The sequence below is a fragment of the Procambarus clarkii genome, chromosome 32 (assembly GCF_040958095.1).
Source record: "Procambarus clarkii isolate CNS0578487 chromosome 32, FALCON_Pclarkii_2.0, whole genome shotgun sequence".
NCBI lineage: Eukaryota > Metazoa > Arthropoda > Malacostraca > Decapoda > Cambaridae > Procambarus > Procambarus clarkii.
In genome coordinates this window covers 34,029,287-34,045,285 of record NC_091181.1, presented here as the reverse complement: position 1 = coordinate 34,045,285, position 15,999 = coordinate 34,029,287, and the positions used below count along the sequence as shown (strand labels likewise).

At 37.6% G+C, this 15,999-nt stretch overlaps 1 protein-coding gene across 3 annotated transcripts in view; it reads left to right on the top strand.

Annotated features, from left to right (window-relative positions):
- Positions 1-9,842: 9,842 nt before the first annotated feature.
- Positions 9,843-15,999, top strand: part of LOC123759407 (transmembrane ascorbate-dependent reductase CYB561) — a 107,247-nt gene continuing 101,090 nt past the window's right edge. The window contains exon 1 of one of the 3 annotated variants that reach the window (XM_069335211.1): positions 9,843-9,996. Coding sequence is in view for 2 of the 3 variants with exons in the window: in XM_069335214.1 (XP_069191315.1) it covers positions 9,977-9,996 (20 nt within the window). In the remaining variant the exon portion in view is untranslated. The remainder of the gene's footprint in view (positions 9,997-15,999) is intronic. The other 2 variants (XM_069335214.1, XM_069335209.1) reach the window with 2 other exon arrangements.

The following is a 15,999-nucleotide window of genomic DNA, read 5'->3' as shown; positions in this document are numbered from 1 at the left end:
CTATATGTCTATTTGTACTCACTGAATTTGTGCGCCCCTTGAGGGACTTGAAGTAGAGGGGGGGTAGAAATAGCCTAAGCTACTCTATCCCTTTGAGATGTATTTATTGCTTATCTCAATAAACATACTTGAACTTGAACTTGAAGTAATAATGATACAGCTGATGCCATCTGTCGGCAGACGAGAACACTATCAACTGGCAGGTTAATAGTGGCCATAAGATACAGCTTACGCCATCTGTTGACATCAAATTACACTTATAACAAATTACCCCACAAAATACAACTAACGCCATCTCTCTTTTTTCCAACGCACTATAAATAGCCAAACAGCCACCCATAAGGCGGGTTGTTGTGCTCGGCTAGGAGGTTCCAAGCTCCGCCCACAAGTGGTATGGAGTGCATAAACAATGGCATATCATTGGTAGAAACTCTTTGTTGACATTCACACAACAGCCAATCACAGGAAGCGATCAGCTAAAGGCTCCATCCACTTATAAATCATTTTTATTCAGCACACTATCCTTGCTTATGACATTCTGCTTCAACTTTAATCTATCTAAAAAGTAAAGGGTTAAGTATTTAAAAGCATTAATAAAGTGATAATTAAATACTGCAGGATGTAACGAGTGTTACAGAAACATGGGCTGGCTACCTAGCATGTGACGTCATCAGTAGGGGTTGCCTCACGCAAATAATATCGGCGATACAATGCTCTGTTCTCTTATTGGACTTGATTATTCAGTTAGATGGAAATTTCTGTCTTGTACAAAACGAAGAGGTTGTGTTTGAAATACAGATATTGTTGTGCAAAAACACGTATTTCTTAGTTTGCATTTAATTATAGAAAGGGTGTTGGCATTCCCCGCAACAGCCAATCACAGAAAGGTATTTGCTAAAAGCCTCCTTACTGACGTCTTCAAGTGTGGTTTCGACCACTCGTAGCTTTACGTAAACTGGATATAAGTCATTTTTTCTCTACTACATAACACTGGGATCGATTTATGATATTGGAACATGACCAAAATATTATAGCTGGTGAATCTAGTGGAGAGGAGTCCTTCGTGTTAGTTATATATGCATTCTCTGCTTGAAACTTGAAGTAAATATGTGTTTGATGATAGTAGAATTAGTTTTATAATAGCAAGATATTATACCAGTAGTTATTAAGTAAATAAACACTGGTGAACATGAAATATGAGAGAAGGTGATGAGCCCTGCCTGATGGGATCATTTACTATCACCAAATGCCCCTGTTCACCTAGTAGTAAGGGTGTACCTTAGCTATACATACCCATTTCTAATTTATTTAGTTTGGTTTTATTTTGAAATTAAATCTGGGTGAGACATAAAATAAAAATATGCTGCACAAATGATGTTAGGTACGGAAAAGGGTAAAAATGTCAAAAACTTTATTCATTGAATACTTAAAGCTATAATTATGACTATATAGACTACTAAAAAAGAGAGAGGGAAGTAGGGGTCCAAGACCTCTTCCTGTTTGGGTGTGGAACAAGTAATTATCAAAAGAAGGCACCATGCCGGGAAGGCTATGTAGCAGTAAGGCAGTGAGGTGAGGCAGCTACTTATTTGAGAAATGCTTATTTTATTTACCTTATAAGCTGAGGCAACTTATTTTATTTGAGGAATACTCAGCTGATTCCTCTACATTTAGCATGGAACAAATTTGTGTCCAAGACCTCTTCCTGTTACTCAATTTGGCTGTGTGTAACCAAACTAGAAGTGCTCTACAAATCAAGGGACCCAGAATGTGGAATGACCTCCCGAATCATGTCAAAGGCTGTACCTCTCTCAACCAGTTTAAGAGTTAAACCAAGTACTGCCTAATTAACTCCATGTAACCTAACTTACCTCCTAAATGTCAACCCATGTCTTGCTATTTTTTAAACAACGCTGTTCACCAACATGTGCAATTGCTAATTTATGCTATGTTAACTCCCTTTTTGTATTTTTTATTCCTTCTTTCAACACAATTTATACCTAATCTCGATTGCTATTAAGTTTTAGTCTGTGTTTTTTTCCCCCCACACCTTGCCCGAAATGCTATGAGTATTAGTGGCTTTAGGTATTGTATGTACTAGCTCTGCCTATAAATCCAACATTATGTTTGTAAATCAACTGTATGTACTTTTCCTGAATAAAATGTATTTATTATTTATTTTTTAATCAGTAAGTATTAAAAGAAGGCACCAAGCTGGGAAGGCTATGTAGCACCATTGTGTGTAACAATAAACCAATTTTTTTTAACAAATAATGCACCTGTATGGGAAAACAAATCCTGTCAGCTGTAAAAATATTGATGCAGTTATTTAAATGAAAAATATAATGAAAGAAATATTACTGGTTTATTTTTATCCTATCTTTTTGTACTGTACAGTATATCCAAGGAAGTGAAAAATTAAGACATAATGCACAATTTAATGAATGATTAGCATGGATTAGCAGTTCAAAAGAAATATGACTTGTATTACATATCAACATGAGATCTTAATGATCCATGGTCAACATGATTTAATAAGGATAATACAGTACTGTAATTGTAATAATACAAACTATAATTTAAAATCTTTATTACTGATTTTTTTATTAAGAAGATTAGGTATACACAGCAATGTGCTGCTACCCTATTCTATATGGAATATTACACAGTGTAGATAAAAAACTAGCTATAAGTTTATCTAATACTCCCATCTCACAGGATGGTTAGACATACTGTACATGGAATCAATTTAGAAAATACCAGCCTCAATACAAAAAACAAATCAACTCTGACTAAACAACTCTAAGCAATTTTCACAAGAGGTAAGCACTGAATCATGGAAACATTATATTATAATTACTCTTACCAGTTTCTACAAAACTCCTCTCAAACAATGTATTTTTAAACATGTTTAGGTATACACAGCAATGTGCTGCTTCCCTATTCTGTATAAAGGACCACATAGTGTAGATCAAAAACCAGCTACAAGCTCACCCAACATCCTCACCTCACAGGATGGCCAGTCATACATGGAATTAGGAGAGAACAAAATACTTAATGCTGATCTATTAGCCTCCACTGGCAAAATCTGGGTGCAGCACAAGAATATCTTCCAATATTCCTGAGTGTATGAAGTAATTACAGAGCTCAAAGTACCTCATACCATTTGGTATGAAGTCACTGATAACAGGACAATCACAGATATAGTGTTGGAGAGTATGTTCTCTCAAGTAGGACTGAAAACAGATGTTTTTTTTTTCCATAAGGCTATAAACCCATGGAACCGCCTACCCGCTGAAGCCGTAAATGCCAAATTCCAGCTAAAAAATAACATTAATTCAATTGGCGGGCCCTTTAACAAGCCGCCGGCTTTCTGTCCTCTTCGAGGTCACTAGATAGTTAGTGGCCATTGGGTAAATTCAGTAAATATATACAATAATTGTCAGCGCATCTTCCGAGCAACAAGGACAGCTACACAGTATCTCTTAGAATTACGTAGGTAAACAACAAATGTAACATATTTGTTTACTACAATGTCGGTGCTGGCTGTAGAAGTTGAAAAAACATTGTTTTACTTCGAAATATACTAATTTTATAAGAAAATTCGACGTAAATAGGAGGCAGTAGAGCTCCTATAAGCCAGCGCTAAATCTTCAATATGAAGAATGTTGCTGCTCTCTCTGATTGGCCAAACGAAACACAGTAGTGACCTCTATCGGCACGCAGGTGAACCAACAATTTTCTTACTAAGTATACCTTATTGAAACGCACCTAAGCATCTTCTTAGGGCGCACTTAGGAACCTTCGTAGCAAACCCACTTACGAAGAAATACACAGAGCTTCCTGAATCTAGGTCCAGGAGCGACACAGATCTAGCTTATGACTTTCTGTTTCATCTCTTGTATATAAAAAATATGAATATTTCGGTTACTATGATTATTAAAAGTATGAGATTATAACAGTTTTTACACAAAATGGCCAAATTTTGCCATTAAAATGAGCTCATAGTGGATTTTGTAATAGTTTTATGGAAAGCGTTGTTAGTTTAGGTCACTTATTATGCACCCCATACCCATCCTGTGGGCGGTAGTGGAAAGGGTTACAGAGGCACATAATAGGCTCAGGGACTGAACCCCACAATTCATTTAGCTAAGCAAGTTACAGTCTTGATGAGCTAGTTACAATATTCAGTATAAGTCGTCACATCATTAATGAGTTCGAGATCGATCACAATCACAGTTTCTAAATTAAAGCAACTGACATGTGGAGAGCTAGTGTCAAAATTGACATGTTTGTCCTGCACACTGCCCCCTCCCCCTCCCCCGTCCAGTGGGCAGCGATGGATAGGTTACAATCACTTAGTTACTACCTACAAATGGAAGCGTGTTATACAATTTTTCTAAATATCTTCTGATATGGGCGTTGACTTCTCAACTTGTGTACCTAATACGTTGAAGGCTTCTTTCCAGTTCCTTGTAGATTTTATACCAGTCAGCACAATGAGTAAGGGCTCTGAGTATAATTGCGTTTAACACACTATTCTTATGTCTGTCTGACCATTCATACACATTCCAGTGTTGATGGGTTTAGTATAATCTTTTGTGGTGAAAGTTGTTTTAGGTTCTCACGTACACATGGAGGAAAGGGTGTGTACCATCGATGCCTAGTTCATGGGTAAAGTTAAGCACTGAGTTGCTGATAAGTAGATCCTTTAATCGCGACAATTCCAGGAGGGTTTTCACACATACGAATATATCATCGCTGTATCTTCAATAGAGGCGAAGTTTCCCTGTGGTATTAAAGGTTTTCTAGTGTTCATATTTAGAGTAACCATGGGGTTTATTTATATTTTTAATACAACAAAAATTAATTATTATAATGTTTTGATTATTTCTGAGGCCCATTATTTCTGAGTGGGCCCAAAAATTTATTTCCCTAAATAAATGCACATTATTATCATTATGATTGACTAAATCTAGTCCTTGCAGGCGAGATCAGTTGTGAACGCCAACTAGCGCACAAGTACAAGAGCGCCCAAAATTAACACACAAGACATGTAGAGACAGGCGTGTAGCTTCTGACTTTGTTTTTATTAATAAATATTACATGTTAAGCGTACATATTACATTACATTACACATCTCATCTACATCTACATCATTACAGTACATAGTACATTACATATCTCTTAATACATATTAATATATATTAGTACAACAATCACACAGTAAATGTAATAAGAGTCTACCCAAAAACTGGCCACAGTCAAGTGTTTTGTGCGTTCGACCATGTTTGTGGGCCTTCAGATGCGAAGTGTAAACTCTGTCGGGCGTTGTTTTTATGAAGCCAGGATTATGTCCATCACATCACTCAACTTCATTCAATAACTATATGCCTGTTAACTAGATGATTTTAACTGTTAATAGTCTTACATTAGGGTTTTAATATTAAGTAAGTATATATATATGTATGCTAACAAGCCTGAATGGTTCCCAGGCATATATGTAACTGACAACTCACACATTAGTAACTGACTCGAACCCATACTGCCAAGAGCACTATGCAACTGGTGTACAGGATACCTTAACCACTCGACCATCACGACCATACATAAATTGATGGTAGCCGAGGCTATTTGCCCATCATCCCGACGGCACTATGATGGTAATCTTGGGCATAGTTATTTTATCAAATCACCTCATTTTGGGGGGCCACGTGTGCAACTCAAATTATGTTAGATTCTTTTAATTTATCCTTATACTATTTAATAAATAAAAAGGCTTTCCTAATGTGACGATGTCTATTGAATTTTGTAACTAGCTCATCAAGATTGTAACTTGCTAGGCTAAATAAATTGTGGGGTTCAGTCCCTGAGCCCATTATGTACCTCTGTAACCCTTTCCACTACCGCCCACAAGATGGGTATGGGGTGCATAATAAATGAACTAAACCAACCTGCCTTAACATCTTTATAGTATGATAATCACATCAACATATCAGCATTAATATCAGTGTGAAATTCCTGTTTTGGCCAGAATGTCTACCACTCTGCATGAGTGGACTTTGTAATGTTTCTTTTCAGCAGCTTTATTTCCTCAGTTTCTGAACTGGTTTATTTAGCTTGTATGTTGTACCTACAACATTTGCATTACCTACAGTAAGCAAATTTTGGATACTTCGCTAAGATTTCGGGCAGCACATCATTATGAATGAAGTACTTACACATTTCTTGGACACTATTGATGGTGTTATCTCTAAATTCCGCGATTTTTTCCCATTCCATTATATAATGACGCAAAGTATGCGAATAATTCTGCTGAGAAAGTTTACATTAAGTCAAATCTACATCAGCAGATGTTACAAATTCCCAGAGGTACTTATAGCCGAGCCTAAGCCTAGCAGTGGTGACATCTAGAAGTCTGCTAACCTTATTAAATGACCCATAGACGTGCGGTACTTCCTGCATAATAGAATGATGATAGATGGAGTAACTGGTGTGAATTTCACTTTGCCTCAAGTTTCCGAAATTTAGTTGATGTTCCCGGAATATTACTGCCCTCAGGCTGCTCAAAAGCAGTCATAAGAATAGTGTAATAAACGCAACTATACTCAGAGCCCTTACTGATTGTTCTTGCTGGTATAAAATCTACAAGGAACTGGAAAAAAGCCTTCAAGTATTAGGTACACGAATTGAAAAGTCAGCATCCATATCAGAAGATATTTAGGAAAATTGTTTAACACGCCTTTCCATTACGAACCGCTTTCCATTTGTAGGTAGTAACTAAGTGATTGTAACCTATCCACCGCTGCCCACTGGATGGGGGGCTGTGTGCAGGACAAACATGTCAATTGTGACACTAGCTCTCCACATATGTCAGTTGCTAAATTTAGAAACTGTTCTTGTGATCGATCTCGAACCCATTAATGATGTGACGGCTTATACTGAATTTTGTAACTAGCTCATCACGACTATAACTTGCTTAGCTAAATGAATTGTGGGATTCAGTCCCTGAGCCCATTATGTGCCTCAGTAACCCTTTCCACTACCGCCCACAGGATGGGTAAGGGGTGCATAGTAAGTTACCTAACTAACAACGCTTTCCATAAAACTATTACAAAATCCACTATGAGCTCTTGTTAATGTCAAAATTTAGCCATTTTGTGTAACAACTGTTATAATCTCATACTTTTAATAATCATAGTAACCGAAATATTCATATTTTTTATATACAAGAGATGAAACAGAAAGCCATAAGCTAGATCTGTGTGTCGCTCCTGAAGACGTCAGTAAGGAGACGAACTTTTAGCAAATACCTTCCTGTGATTGGCTGTTGCTGGGAATGGCAACACTCCTTCTATAATTAAATACAAACTAAGAAATACGTCTTTTTGCACAACAATATCTTTATTTCTAGCACAACCTCTTCGTTTTGTACAAGACAGAAATTTCCATCTAATTGAATAATTTAGTCCAATAAGAGAACGGAGCATTGTATCGCCGATATTATTTGCGTCAGGCAACCCCTACTGATGACGCCACAAGCTAGGTAGCCAGCCCATGTTTCTGTAACACTCATTACATCCTGCAGTATTTATTTATCACTTTATTAATGCTTTTGAATACTTAACCCTTCATTTTTTATGTAGATTAAAGTTGAAGCAGAATGACATAAGCAATAAAGGTGTGCTGAATAAAGATGATTTATTAAGTGGATGGAGCCTTTAGCTGATCCCTTCCTGTGATTGGCTGTTGTGTGAATGTCAACAAAGAGTTTCTACCAATGATATGCCATTGTTTATGCACCCCATACCACTTGTGGGCGGAGCTTGGAACCTCCTACCCGAGCACAACAACCCGCCTTATGGGTTGCTGTTTGGCTATTTATAGTGCGTTGGAAAAAAGAGAGATGGCGTTAGTTGTATTTTGTGGGGTAATTTGTTATAAGTGTCATTTGATGTCAACAGATGGCGTAAGCTGTATCTTATGACCACTATTAACCTGCCAGTTGATAGTGTTCTCGTCTGCCGACAGATGGCATCAGCTGTATCATTATTATTCCGAATTCCTTTCTAAACACTGATCCACAAATCCCGTAGCTTATTATGATAAGATTTTATACTATTCTGGTATTAGGTAACAATTAATTTTCTTTTATCACCTGTTGAGAATATCATTATATAACGTCGGCTTAGGATGTACTGTTCTTTGTTGAGATGGCCGTAATATTATTAAAACAACAAATGATGCATAAAATAACAGCATTTCACACCAAAAATACTTTGATATATTGAAATTTGGTAGTGAATTTCAATCTAGGAATCTCCTATGACGAAACTGTACTGTGTTCGCTTTAGCCGGGCATACTGTATATAATAGTTAATGATAAATCATTGTGTAGGGGACAGGCAACCAGTGTATATATACAAGTTAGGCTTATACCGGTCCCACAAAGGTGGAACTATGGAGTAAGACTGGGTGCTGCCTGGGCTGAACTTTATCACCCTTACAAGCACAATTTTTTGTTAAATCTTCACAAGGAAAAACAACTGTAAATGTTGGAATAGTTTATTACAACATACAAGCTAAATAAACCAGTTCAGAAACTGAGGAAATAAAGCTGCCGAAAAGAAACATTACAAAGTCCACTCATGCAGAATGGTAGACATTCTGGCCAAAACAGGAATTTCACACCGATCTTAATGCTGATATGTTGATGTTATTATCATAATATAAAGATGTTAAGGCAGGATGGTTTAGTTCATTTATTATGCACCCCATACCCATCTTGTGGGCGGTAGTGGAAAAGGTTACAGAGGCACATAATGGGCTCAGGGACTGAACCCCACAATTTATTTAGCTAAGCAAGTTACAATCTTGATGAGCGAGTTACAAAATTCAATAGACATTGTCACATTAGGAAAGCCTTTTTATTTATTAAATAGTATAAGGATAAATTAAAAGAACCTAACTTAATTTGAGTTGCTCACGTAGCCCCAAAAAATGAGGTGATTTGATAAAATAACTATGCCCAAGATTACCATCATAGTGCCGTCGGGATGATGGGCAAATAGCCTCGGCTACCATCATTTTATGTACGGTCGTGATGGTTGAGTGGTTAAGGTCTCCTGTACACCAGTTGCATAGTACTCCTGGCAGTATGGGTTCGAGTCACTTATAATGTGTGAGTTTTTAGTTGCATATATGCCTGGGCATATATTCAGGCATATATATATATATATATATATATATATATATATATATATATATATAAATATATATATATATATATATATATATATATATATATATATATATATATATATATATATATATATATATATATATATATATATATATATTCTCTTCCAGCGCCTCAGTGTGGCGTTCCAGAGGGGGGAATGCCCACGGCATCCCCCGGTTTGCGTAATAGTGGCTTTAGGCATTGTATGTACTAGCTCTATCTATAAATTCATCAATATTTGTATCACCCTTTGTATGTATGTACTTCACCTGAATAAACATTTGATTTGATTTGAATGTAAAGGCATCATTGCTATGTACTCTCTTAACCCCCAAGTGTACCTTCTTGTATATATATAAATAAATAAATAAATTTAGAATTTTTTAGTATTTAAAATACAGCCTGTGTACCATTTAGATTTATCATATAATAATAATAATAATAATATTTTATTTAGGAAAAGTACATACACAGATGCTGAGTTACAAACATACTGTTGGAAAAAATATATGATATATTTACTATTTATTTATTTATTTAATTGATTTATTTATTCATTAGTTTTTTTAGTTCATTTATTATGGACTCCATACCCTATGAGAAGCAGGAAATGCGTGAGTTAACCATCACTGTAGTGTAGAATGTGGTGTGTTTTCTGTGGCTAGTTCACACGCTCTAGTTAAACTACCCACCCCAAAAAAGACTTGTATTAGTATTTCTAGTGATTGTGACTCCATGATGCAGCGTAGAATACGGTGAGTACAGTTATGCATGACGTTGTGGCGTAATATATGTAAGAGTGTTGTGAGTTGAGTGTTGAAGAGTTGTTAATTGCGTGCCAGCTGTATGGAGGTTGCAGGGTTGCAATGGTGTGCAATTCTTGCACTAAACACTTCTCGACTGTGTGTTGTTGACGCCTGATAGTCTTAGATATCATTAATTACTTCTAGTAATAACATAAGTTATTGATGTGACTCTGGGGGTCGTTTCCGGGCCTCAGGAACGACCAGACCTGTGGCTATGGGCGACTGACATTGGTCGTTTTCTTCCGGATACAAGTCACTAAGTACCCTTGGTGGTTCGCCAACCTGTTCAAAAACCTAACCTAACCTAATGTAATCTAATCTAACCAAACCAAACCAAACCTAACCTAACCAAGTCTAACTAAACCAAACCAGACCAGACCAGACCAAAGCAACTGAATCTACCCAACTTAACCCACAAATGTTTATTCAGGTCAATCAAAATCTAATATTTATTCAGATAAATGTACTATACATACATACATACAAGATGAGTTACAAACATAATGTTGGAAGTATCATAAACATGATACATATGTCACTGTATAATAATAATAATAATAATAATAATAATTATAATACCCGCTGAAGCCGTAATGGCAAAACGCAACTGATTTCAAAATCCAGTGGGACAGAATCATCAGGACAGAATGGGGACTTTTGACAAGCTACAAGCATCCTCCCCTCATCAAGGCCACTCAAGAGATTGTGGCCCCCTCAGGTAAATCAGGTAAAGAATAATAATAGTAATTTATTCATAATACTGTATGCTTATAAAGAACATTATACAGTGGTATAATTGTAGGTTCAGGGGTTGCACATGAAATGAATCCAAAACTGCGCAAAATGTTTCTAAGGCAAAACACTTAGAATAATAAGTAAATAAATAAGTTTGATCACAAGCTGAGGTCAGACTTGGCAACATTCCACAGAGTGTTTGTCTATGTGCTGGCCATTATGTCATAGCATGACCTTCTAGCCCTTATAATTTAAACTGTCTTCATCATTTCACCCCTTTGTAGTCAGGCACATAATAGAACAAATATAAAACCCACCCAAAATCTTAAATTATTTAACTTAAAATTGCAGTTAGCCAACAGTACTGTCTTTTATGTTACAAAATGAACGAAATTTTGATTTCCAGACAGAATGACATGTTTGGCATGTTACTTAACACCTGATGCCGCTGTTCATCTAACAGTAAATAGGCACCTGAGAGCTAGGCAACTGTTGTGAGTTGCATCCTTGAGGAGTACAGTTGTTGGCCTAGGGACCTGAATAAGTCTGACGGGCTTTCTTGTCCCTGACATTAGGAAAGAGTAATGTCTAAAAGTTGAAATTTTAAGATACAGTAATTGCCTTCATCACTCCATCTCCCATTGATGCCTGTACTCTGTGTAATGTAATTGTCTTGCTTTAATAAGTAACATATAATACAGTACACATACAGTACTCTGATTTTTTAATGCATTTATGTGCATTTACATTAGATAAATCATGTTAAATAGCAACAACTTTGCCTAAAATGTAAAAAAATTTGCATGGGCTTTCTTCTAACTATTTTGGATTTCAAATGCTCATCTGTATTTAATTTTATAATAAAGTAAAAAGCCACAGCACTTTTGAATTCCATCAATAGCAACATAAAAGTGTATTTTATGTATGCAAAGAATACAGAACGTGCTTCATTTAAAATATTTTCTGACCTGATGTTGGCATGGGCCAATTTATTCATATTCAGTACAGTGCTATACTGAGTGATACCAATATAAAAAAATGTAAATACCTACTAATAAAGCACCGTAATCAGATCCTCTGTAATTTTTATAAATAAAATATTACAGTACAGTATCTGAGGGTAATTTGGCCAGCAATTCTCTTTATGAAATGTACACTTGTACAGTAAGGGCTCAGATGGACGTTCTGTTGTGAATACTACACTATTCACATTGTAATAATTATAAATATACTTACACTGGTCTAAAGAATTTTATATAATACCATACTGTATTCATGGATTAAATTTTATTTTACAAAGACAATATATATACAGGTAGTGTACATTTATTTGATTTTCTGCTCCAACGTTTAAAAATTTTACATAATGAATTTGCGGTATTGAATCCTACACTCACCCTAAATATTACATGAAGTAATGCAGAGATGGAATGTTTTGTCAGGAAGATATTTTATGTAAATTACTTATGATTACCATGGTTTCATAGTAATTTATATTGAAATTTCATAACAAATTAAAAAAAAAATTATAATGTATTACAAGATACAGTATTTGTAAATGTTTTAATTTATATAATTATACATAGTTACCGGTATACAGTATTTTATATTTCATAGATAGTATTTGGTATTGTATATAGCCAGGTGCTGTATATAACTTTACCGTCAGAACTAGTACAGTGTTACAGTACTGTTTATTGCAATACACGCTGGGAAAACTCTTTAAGAAGGCTGTGTGGATCATTTGCAAGCCATTGGCTTCCTGTCCCTTCCAGAGCCACTAGGGACTAGCTATCAGGTGGCCCTTCACAAGCCACCAGCTTCCTGTCCCTGCCACAGCCACTAAAGAATGTGGCCATTAGGGTACTACTCTTCACAAGCCGGCTCCCTCTCCCCACCACAGCCCTCATACTCTTTTCTTCTTTCTCTCACTAGTCAATAAAAATCTTTGTACAGTATCACTCCCTCCCACCCACAGCCTCTAAAGATTGTGGCCATTAGGGAATCCTTTACAAGCCATTGGTTTCTTGTCCCCTGCTATGGCACCAGAGACTCAGACCAACAGGTACACACAGTACATTCCAGTTAAAAACATTGTTTTGTCATAAGATTATTAGAGGAAGATGTGAGTTTGTTATGCTATTTATTGCTTTCAGAATTATTAGCTTTAATATTTTTCTGTTAAACTCTTAACTGAAATGAGTTAGAAAATTACATTAAATAAAATCTTGACTATTTTAGCTGGAGTCCACAAGAGTTTTGAGATACTGTATACTGTACAGGTACTGTATATTTTTGAGATTCTAATACAAACTCTGTTCAGTAATTTATTGGGAAGTGCATTGATCCAAATGGTAGGCAAGTTGACACTGGAGGTAAAAATATGGATATATATTTTTAAGTTCTTTAATAGTGAGGAGTTAGTAAAAAATGTAAAGGTGGGTGAAGAATTTAAAAAGAGCAAATTTTGCAGAAATGTGTCAAGCATTTTCATATCTAAATTTAAATGTTCACTGATGATCCACATTATGTTCTGATGAACATAATGTGGACCAAGCATGGAACACCTCTTTTTGTGGCATATCTTTTGTGCCCTTTGGGGCTGTCTGCTTTCCTCTCTTCCTGGATGTGGGTCTCAGTGTACCTCACTGCCTACTGTGCTTTTGTTGGCCACCTGCCTTGCGTGTTGGCAGGTGGATTGGCCCAGTTTTGCTTTTGGTGTGGGGCCCTGGCTCTCTTGTCCACCTTCCCCTCTCTCCTCACTTTTTCTTCCTATGAGAAGGAGGGGTTGTGTCGGCATTTTCTCCTCTGTAGCTGCTGCTTGGAGGCCTGTTTCGGTCTTCCTTTATTCTTGTTTTTGTTCTTGGAGGTGGTCAAGGTGGAGCTGGAGCATTGCTTGCTGTGGGTCGGAGTAGACCTTTGGTGAAACCAGATTCCGTGTTGCACACACTTTCCCTAGCTGGTCTTCCATCTGGTTGATGCTGTGCTTGCTCTTCATGAAGGGAACTGGTCTTTCGTAGTCCATGCTGGCCCTTTCATGGTTTGCCCCTTTGATGGAGTGATGGGGGGATAGCTTGCCCGGTTTGCAGGCTCCTGGTCCCACGATATGTGCACTTTGCAGGTCATTTCTTACAGCCTGCAGTAGACTTGATCAGTTTCTACCCCTTCTGGGGGTTCGTGTCTTGTCGAATAGATTCCTCTCCTCACCAGCATTGGGTCATCTCAGAGTGGGTGGCTTCTAGTGTGGTCGAAATGTCTGCATCACTTTGGTGAACTTCCCACTTCTTCCCAGTTCCAAATTAGGACTCTCTTGCCCTCCTGTTCATCCTTGACCCTTTGCAGCTGAACTTCCTTGTACCCCCCCCCCATTCAAAATGAACACTTTGTCCCTTGTACTGTATGTCTCATACTGGAGGCAGATGCTTGGTTGATTTTCCTGGATCTCTGGAACGTGTACTGTCACATTCCTATACATTCAAGGTTCAGGGATTGGGAAGGTTTTGTGGTGGGGTACCAGGCTTAACTCTTTCTGATTCTTCTGTTTGGGCTCGATCTGGTTCCATGCATGTCCACATGCTTGGCTCAGGTCATATCCCATTTTCGTTTGTTGCGGGTTCATGTTTTGGCTTATCTCAATGACTGGCTAGTGTAGGCTCCCATCCAGTTCATGTGTCTGCTAGCCAGTTATCTAGTTCTTTCCTAGCTTGTCAGGTTCAGGCTCCTGATGAACTAGCAGAAGTTCCAGTTGGTTCCATCCCAGATTCAGATTTGGCTGGGCCTTGTTTGGAACTCTTGGTCAGTGTTGTTCTCCCTGCCTCTGGCGGCCTTGTCCCAGCTGCAGTGCCATCTGTCTGTTGGTGATGAGTCGGCTGACGGTTGCTTGCTCAGCTGTTTTGGGGCAGGACTTTTGCCAGCATAGTTTATCCTCTGGACAAGGTGTGGTTTCAGTTTGCTGTTCTGATGTGTTTGGTTCAGCCCCTTCCACCACCACAATTGTTGGGTGCTGGCCCCACTGGCTCTTTGCTGGCTGCTGCATCACTGGTATCCTCTTTGAGCTTTTCGGGGTACAGTTCCTTGGCACCTTCTTCCATCCTCATTTGATGTCTTCACAGACACCTCAGCTCTGGGTTGGGACCTTGTGATCATTGCTCACCCAGACGGCCAGGGTCGTTGCCTTCCTCTCCTTCATTGGGCTTACAATATGGTTCAGGAATTTGATGCTGTTTGGCATGCATTGTGGAGGGTTCAGATTTCTGTGGGCTCCTTTCTCCATCTCCATTTGGGCTGTTACTCCCAAATGAGTGGGGGAGGTGTGACAACTGGAGCTTGTGTTTGTTTCAAGAGAATTAAATGGTTTAAATAGTTGGGGAAGTTCATTAGGCAGGTTTCAAGGTTTCAGTCTCTTGTAAATCCACCAGTGGCTTGATTCAATGACTCTGGTTACCTTACCTGGTGAGGTGGTGAAATGTCATTGCTCCCTGGTCCCCTGCGAGTGGGCTAGGTTCTGGATCTGTTTCTCAGTAGGCCTATAAAACTCCATGGCTGATACAATCTAGTAGATGGGAACCATCTCAGTGTATAGCTTCAGGAAGCAACTGAGGCTCACCCAGACAAATGTTTCATACATTCAGCATTGGTCTTTCTTTGCTTAGGTATCTAATTACTTCCCTCTCATCCTGTATTGTGCTTTTGGGTCTTCATTCTTTCTTTAAGTTTATAACTTTTCATTCATATGGACTAAATACTATTAACCACTTGTCTGGCAGTTCTTATGGCTTATATAGGTCATGTCGCATTTTGTAGTCCACACTTATATATATTTTATTATCAGATTTGCATCATCAAAAAGCAGTAACTTGAGAATCCACATTCTCAAGGAGGCCATTCTGATTCAGTATTTCTCACAATTACTCTGTGTTCTTTTTGCCTGATTATGTCGCACCTAATATAGTACAATACATCTTATACCACTTGTTTTTTTCCATCATAGTACTGTACTGGACTATCAACGAGTCTTGTCTGGGGTCATAGGCCTTTTGACAGTCAAGGAAAATGCAAGGCCATTCATGTCTCCCTTTCCTGTCTGATTATGATCACACTGTCATTAAGTGAAATTATATTTTTTAGACAATATTTTCCCTTTGTCAACTAAATCAGACTTAAAACAGTGTGACATTTGGATCACGTAGAACTAGGTCAGGCTTATAACGTCACAAT